This window comes from Cicer arietinum, chromosome 7 (assembly GCF_000331145.2).
Source record: "Cicer arietinum cultivar CDC Frontier isolate Library 1 chromosome 7, Cicar.CDCFrontier_v2.0, whole genome shotgun sequence".
In the NCBI taxonomy this organism is placed as follows: Eukaryota; Viridiplantae; Streptophyta; class Magnoliopsida; order Fabales; family Fabaceae; genus Cicer; species Cicer arietinum.
Window position 1 is genome coordinate 62,317,939 of NC_021166.2, and position 8,281 is coordinate 62,326,219.

Consider the following 8,281-nt stretch of genomic DNA (forward strand, 5'->3'; position numbering starts at 1 on the left):
ATACTGTCTATTTCGAAAATTTGGCATTTATCCAAAGTTTTGAAATTTTGTCTTTTTTTTAAATAAACTGTATTTCGAAGGTTTTAAAATAGCAAAATTTTCGAGTAACTTACTAAAATTCATTTCGAAAATTTAAAGTTTCGAATCCAACATTTTGTTTTGTAAATTTTCGAAGGTGGTGGGGTGTGAAATCTGAATGATAATTTTTAAAATAATATTATACTGTTTTACAAAAGGGTATTTTAGTCTTTAAAAAATAGTGGGAGGGTGGCAGGTCAAATTGGGGGGTGCCTGGTACAAAATTCAAAGAGCCCAAAATATTTGGGTACACTAGGATTAGATTGGAAATAGAATAAAAAAAAAAAAAAAAAAAAAAAAAAATTTGCCTGCTAGGGGAAGCACATTTCATTTGATTCTTCTTCTCTTCACTCAATTCAATCGCCTCTAAACTCTCTCTCTGGTTATCGATTCAATATCATGGCCTCTTCTCATTGCACTCGACGTCTTTTCTTCCTCTCTTCATTCAAATCATTTCTCAGACCTAACAACCATTCTCCTGCTTCAATAATGCCGCCCCGTCGATTCTCACCCTTTCTCAGGTTAGGTTACTTCTTTACACTCCAAACTTACTTACATATTTCCCAATTCTTTTTATTTAATTGAGATCTTCATCTTGTGTTCAATTATTCAATATTTCTCTATTTATTTGATAGTAATGTGTAAAAAGTTATACTCTTTTTTATTAATCCAACATATTTTGGAGATTTGTCCCAATTTGTTTTTATGCTGATTTGTGAAATATATATATTGAACAGAACTATTGTATACCAGCTTGGAAGTGTTGAGTCACTTTTGCCTTTACATAGTATTGTGGCCACTGCTAGAATGGTATCATTTCTTAGCATTGATTCAAGGAATTGTCAAGCTTTTTCACAAGTTACTCTTTCCTGCAACCATCCTGGACCCTAGCCTTTGTTACCTTCAATTGTGAGTTCTTGTCTCTTCCCTTCTTAACTGTGTTTCACTTACAGCTACTTCAGGGATATAAAAAGAATAAACACAACCCACCAGTAAAATCACAGCAAAAAACATGTACATGTGATTGGAAGAGGAAAAACAATGTTGTTGATTTAGGGATGAGTTGTGAAGTTTGTGTACTATGACTGAGTTTAGATTCAAATAAATTCATTTACTTCCTAATCTTGATACCGAAATATAGTTCAATTTCTTCATTTCATTGGACATGCTTTTGTTGATTGAATCTTTGATCTTATATATTCACTTGAATCTTTTTGTTTTGGTGTTTTAATTATTCAACCATGCTTCAATGCACCTCGATATAGAGGCTTCAGTCTCAAGTTGTGTAAATTAATGGTGGTTTTGTAGTGAAATTTAATTCCATAATAGTGATTTTTTCTAAAAGGTGTTTAAACATATAGGAATGTTTCAATGTGAGATAATTGGCTAATCTTTTGTAGAAAGCCCTTTTTTAAGTAAAAGAAATTCTTCTATATGAAATATGAGTATTAAGTATTTAACTTGCATTATTCTAAAGTACACAGACCTCTAATTGGGAGATTAACTTTAGAAGATCATAGTTAATGATTAAGTAATCAAATAAATCAACCAAAACTGGCAAACATATAAAGGTCTTTAGGGCTATCAAATATGACCATATGGCTGATGGCTTGCTAGTTGATGCCCTGCCACTCCTACTATACACCGAATATTATCATATCGCCATTTTCTTTTCTGTCTGGGATGAACACAGAAGACCTCCAAAATTATGAGAAATAGTATCTGGTATTGATGGTTGAAAACAAAGAAAATGATTACAAGAGTTTCCTCCTATAACCCTAGAGCAAAGCTCCTTCAAAGGGTGAATACCCTTTGCACCAGTATAAATTGTAAAATAGAATAACTTCTACGGTGATATCCTCCCCACGACAATAACCCTATATGTGTATACATATATATATATATATATTTCCCCTATCCACGTGTATTTTCCCTCCCTCTCTAACTAACTTACCAACTCAGCACTCTTTTTTTTCATTTGGGCCTTTCTCTTCCTGGATCCCTTAATTCCTACAGTTACATCCTTGGTTATAACTGTGATGAACATGAGATAGTCCATAGAGAGAAGAGAAACATCTAAAATAAAGATGTGTGTTTGGTTATACTTTAATAGTTTGGCGCCTTTTTAATTTAATTGCTATTTGCTATAGTGGGGGTTGCCCAATGCTAAAATCACTCAAAACTTTGACAATGATGCCGAAGTTCAGGGTCATTCATGTCGTTATGATCAGACACAGTGACCTGTTCGGTATTAGATGTAACAAAAATGAATTGGAGAAAATGAACATAACTTTTGAAATAGAATAAAACCTTGAGCTTATACTTATTTTCCTTGTAATTTGTCCAACTGACACCGATTTGGTCACTATCTCAATTTACGAGATGAATAAAACCTTGAGCTTAGACTGACAAAGAGTGATATTATTCATTATTGAAGTATATATATCCAAGTTATTTAAGATTATTTTATTGTACAACTTATGTATTTCTGACAAAGAGTGATATTATTCATTATTGAAGTATATATATCCAAGTTATTTAAGATTACTTTATTGTACAACTTATTTATTTATTTAGGACCCTACTAGATAAACAAGTAACTGTCAATAGGAATTGAAGCAGAATTCATCAGGTTGGTGTTGTAAATGTTAGTTTTGATGGAATTGTGAGAAGAGCGTAGTATTTTAATGGTATAAAACTCACATTTAAAGTTATTGATAGTAGAAGGAAAGAGAAAGATTAAAAAGTTGTATGAGAAGAAATAGTTGGATACATCAAAGGCTGTTTTCTTTCTTTATTTCAGCTTAAAGCACATCAATCATCAGGATCAAAGAAATTGAATTTCACTCTATCCAAGCCCCATGTGTAGACTAGTATGGTTTGTTTAGAGAGTAAAAACTAGGGCGAGATCTCAACTATCAAGTATTAATAAAAATAAAATAAAAAGCATTGAACAATTTTTTAATATAAAATTGATGTTATAATTAATAATATGAGTGAAAGTCTTACATTATTTAAAATAAACTATAGTACTGAGTTGAATTTTATTATCCACGTCATGATTTGGCGCTGTATCAGGTGCACTCTTTGTTTGTCTATGAAGAAATGAATGAGGCATATGCGTATGGTAGTAGTTGAAGCTTTAAATCAAAACCGTAAGAGCTAGCAATAAAGAAAGAGAACGTCATTATCTATAATGTATGTAAGCAGCATACCAATGTAATGGCAGTGAGTGAAATTGAAAAACGAAAAAAGTACATCATTGTTATATTCCTATTACTATTTCATTTCATAACATAGAGCCTTCTGCGTAACAAAACAAAGAAGACGGTAGTAATACACCGTAATATTAATATTAATTAATGGTATGATGTTGTCATTGTATATTATATTATAAATGCTACTCAGTTTTAATATATGAAAATGAATGATATATAAATAAATAGTATGATGCAGAATTAATTAATTATCGTACTGGAAGGGAAGGGAGATTGGGGTCGTCGAAAGAGTGATGTGCAGTAGATGATTAGAATAGTAAGGAAGAGAAATACCACCTAAGCATGAGAGTAGACAGTTGTCTATATGGTTGCGTCTAGCCTCAAGGAAAATATTTTCCCTCTACGGACAAGTGCCATTTTTACTCCAGATTCCAGTTTAGACAGTTTTTAATTGGTCAAACTCTATTTTTTTAAGGATTTTTTCTTTTTTGTGTCAAATATTCCTACGAAATTGCAATATTCAATTGTTAAATTACAACAAAACAAAAAAACCATTGTCAACTCTTTGCACCGCCATTTCATCATCTGACCTCTCTTGGCCACAAAAATGTCACCAATATTTTTTCACTCTTCGTGATATTTTACTCTGTTCATTTAGATTTTGAAAATAAAGAAGTTTGTGTTGGACCATCGACATTTTGATTACCGGTTTACAATCACCATAAGCTTACATCAACGAATTTTGAGTTGGGATATAGAATCTCCTTAATATGTTAAAGATGATGTGAGAATTTTTTTAGGTTTGAATGTTATTTTGGGTTTGTTTTGTTGAACATGATGAAGACAATAATTATAATGTGTCAATTAATTGAATATATGTTTTTTTTTTGTTAGGTAAAATGACAGGTCATATTTAATCTATACTTTTTGAAAAAAAAAATCTTATTCAAATATATAAAAAGCCATATAAATAAATAAAATGTCGACTATACTTGTCGAATAAGCGATTTTGTAATGTTAAATTCTAAAAAAGAATTAAAATTTAAGGTATTTAAAATAATAAGAAAATATTTTTACAAGAACTAAAATTAGAATTGTTTTATATTAGAGGAACCAAAATTACTATTTATATTTATTTGTATTAGTTTAAAAGTTAAATAAAACCATAAAAGACCGACATAAGAGTTAAAATTTGAATAAGATCTAACAAGTACTTGAAATACCAATAAAAGATAATATAACAGTTAGAATATTACTAAAACCTTACAAGTATTTGGTAGGCTATCGAAAAACCAACTTAATAGTTTAAAAATAAAATTAAACTTAATAAATACTTAGAAAACCAATGGAAGACTGACTTTACAGTTAAAATTTTAAATAAAACTTAACAAATACTTGAAAGATCATCAAAGATCGAGATAAAAGTTAAATAAAGCCTAACAAGTACTTGAAAGACCAACAAATGACAAACTTAACATTTTAAAGGTTAAATAAGATTTAACAAATACTTTGAAGACCAATGAAATACCTAATAAATATTTAGAATACGAGTGAAAGACCGATTTAACAGTTAAAAACATACAGAAAGATGAAAAATTTATTCACTTTCAACCTACAAGCATATTAGGAGAATTTAATAATTCAATCTATTGATTTTGATTGTTGGAAACAAAAATGATTTATTTTTTTGACTGAATAAAGGGAGTTTAAATTTGAAGTTTTTTGAAGTGAAATTGATGGTTATTTTAAAATCATAAAAAATATAACATAAAATTCTACTACTATAATTATCTTTAGATATATACTAAGAGTTAGCAGAGGTCGCCAAAAAATAATTTATTATTTTAATTTTTATACGCTACATAGATCCAATAATATATTATAAAAGTGTATAAACTTTGCATAAAAAAGGCCTCAACCTATTTTTAATTTCTAATTTTTTATATAATCATTGTTTGAATTGATATTTGTGTTGATTGTAGTTAGGGATGGGAATAGGCCGGACTAGATCAGACTTTGAAAGGTATGAGTCTGACCTACGATTAAATTTTTAGGCGAGAAATGTACCATGCACCCCCTCACTTTAATTTCCCACCCCCCATTTTTATAAAAATACAATTTTACCCTTTTAACTAAACAAAATTTTAAAATATTCGAAATGGCAATTTTGAGAATTTTCGAAACTTTCAAAATATTTAAATCTTCCGAAATAGAAAACTCTAAATTTTTTTTATCTTTTTCAGAAGTTTCAAATTTTCGAAATAATGATTACATTTCGAAAATTTGGAAAGTTTCAAATATTTCTTAATCTGGAAAATTTCGAAAGTTTCAAAATCTAGAAATTTTCGAAATTTTCCTATTTCGCAAGTTTCCAAATCTAGAAATTTTCGAAATTTTCCTATTTCAAAAGTTTTGAATTGTTCGAAAGTTTCGAAAATTCTGAAATTTTCTCTATTTCAGAAGTTTTGAAACTTTCAAATTAATCAAAAGTTTCAAAATTTTGTATCAATTCTGAAAAAATATATTTCGAAAGTTTTAGATTTATCAAAAGTTTCGAAAATGTCAAAAAAGTTCACTTTTTTATATTTCGAAAGTTTGAAAATTTTAGAAGTTTCAAAAAATGGACTGATTAATGGAGTGGTTAATTTTTTTAATGGACAAAATGGTATTTTCATTTGAAACGGGAGGGTGGGAAGTTAAAGTGAGGGGGTGCATGGTACATTTATCTTTTTAGGCATAAGCTTGACCTACGGCCTATTATAGGTTTTTTCGCAGTCTAACCTGACCTTTTTAAAAGTTTGGTCTGGCCTAGAAGCCTATTTAAAAGTCTTATTCACATTAAAACATTTAAATGTTCTACTCATACCACATGATGCTCTCCACATACTAATATCAATGTACATATCTATATATATTAAACAAAAAATAATTTTTCTAACAAAATAATTTTTAAAAAATCTGAAACAAACATCCTTTAAATCCAGAAAATAATTTTTTATTTCAAATAATAGATTTTTCTGAAACAAACGCACCGATTATTACCTCTCAAACAAATATGGAACGACTATTGAGTGATTGACTAATTAAATGACTACTGAATATGGAACAACTATCAAATATATAACGACTATCCAATATAGAATGACTTATGAGTGATTGCCTAATTGATAGAACTTAGAATAGGAAATATTATAATTAATATAATAATAAAAAATAACATTAATAAGTAATAAAAAATATATATATAAGTCGACATGTCAGACCTAATAGACTTTTTTTATAAGTTTGAGTCTCACCTATTTAAATAAATATGCTTTAAAAATAGTTTGAGTCTAACTTTTTTATAAAATAGGTCAAGCTAGACCATAAGTAGGTCAGACCATAGTCCTGACGGACGACCTAACCTATTTCCATCTCTAATTATAGTACTCCTTAATTAAAATTATAAAATGATCAATTTATGACGAGGATAAATTTTAAGCATTCTTGATATTAAAGACATTATTACTCTTCACACATATTATAATATTGTTTTTTCACCTTAACTATACTTCCTTATCCTTTGCTTTGATTTTATTTTTTTCGTTTTGAATTTTAATCATGTTATTAGCTTTAGGTCTCGCTAAAAATAAAATATTTTACTTAACAAAAAGAACTTATATTTTAATATTCTGAAAACTAAAAATGATAAAATCTTATATAAATTTCAGATTAATTTTTAACTTATATAAATCTGATAAAATATTCTTTATCAGTTTTTGACGTTGTTGTAAAACAGTTGAAATTTTTTATTTTATTGTTTGAAAAATATAAAGAAAATGAATTCGAAAATACTATGATTTATGCAAAATATTTTTTTTCTATAGTTATTAAATAAAATATTAATAATTTATTTATTAACTTTTGAAAAAACCTATTTTTTATAGTTTCGCTTTAGAACTCGTGTCGCCCCAACCCAAATAAAAATACAATTTTGACATTTCAATTATCTATAAAAACCTCAAATTTTTTCACTCCTCTTTTCGATCATTTAGAGAAATCACCTTAACTTTCGAAACAAAGAATGAGTAATATTCGAATATTTTAAACTTTCATAATAGGGAAATTTTAGAATTTCGAAACAGAAAAGTTCTATAAATTCGAAAATTTCGAAATTGAAAAATTACCAGAATTTTAAAAGATTCAAATTTTTTTAGAGTTTCGAAATAAAAAATATTCAGAATATTCGAAACTTTCTAAATAATTTTTTTTCAGAATATCGAAAACTTTTGATACTTTTAAAAATTTCCAAAATTTGAAACTTTCTAAAGTTAGAAACTTTTGAAAATTTCAAATTTAAAAACTTTTCTAATTTGGAAACTTTCCAAATTTTTAAAATGTATATTTCTTTCGAAAATTTGAGTTTTAAAAATTCGAAAACTTGTTTATTTCGAAACTTTGAAACTTCCGAAAATATCAGTTTCGAAAATTTGAGACTTCCGAAACTATAAATTTTAAAATTTATTTTAAATAGTTAAAAGAGTAAAATTATATTTGTATATAGTTGTGGGTGACAAGTATAAGTAGAGGTGTGTAGTAGAAAACTCTTTCTATATTTTTGTTAACTTTAACCATAGTTGAATTAACTAATTTAAATAGAATTTATCTATATTTATCAATTAATAAATGTAAATACTTACAATTTATTCTGAATTTTTTACATCTCAATTTAATATAAAGTTAAAAGTTATATTTTATATGTTCAGATCGTTAAATTCAAAGGTATGAAAAAGTTCTGAAAATTTAATATTAGCCTTTACATCTTGGAATTCACTCTAGAAAAATCTAGTTTGAATTGATTAATTTGAAAAAAGTTAAAATGAAAAAAAAAAAAAAAAAAAGAAATGGGAGGACTTTTTTAGAACAGACAAAGATATGGAATTGTAAATGGGCCAAGCCTGCCTGCACAGGCAAAAAAATAAAAAGGCTAAGAGAAACGTAAAAAT

General features: G+C 27.5%; 1 protein-coding gene across 2 annotated transcripts; it reads left to right on the forward strand.

The window, feature by feature from the left end:
* Positions 1-377: 377 nt before the first annotated feature.
* LOC101499745 (protein NONRESPONDING TO OXYLIPINS 2, mitochondrial-like) lies at positions 378-3,462 on the forward strand. 2 transcript variants are annotated; one of them, XM_004510047.4, is made up of 3 exons: positions 378-599; positions 816-987; positions 3,157-3,462. In XM_004510047.4, the coding sequence occupies exons 1-2, from the start codon at positions 478-480 to the stop codon at positions 967-969; spliced, it is 276 nt and encodes a 91-aa protein (XP_004510104.1). In that variant the 5' UTR covers positions 378-477; the 3' UTR covers positions 970-987; positions 3,157-3,462. The 2 variants fall into 2 exon arrangements, with proteins under 2 accessions (XP_004510104.1, XP_004510103.1); XM_004510046.4 differs by lacking the exon at positions 3,157-3,462 and having other exon boundaries at positions 380-599; positions 816-1,293.
* The last annotated feature ends 4,819 nt before the right edge of the window (positions 3,463-8,281 follow it).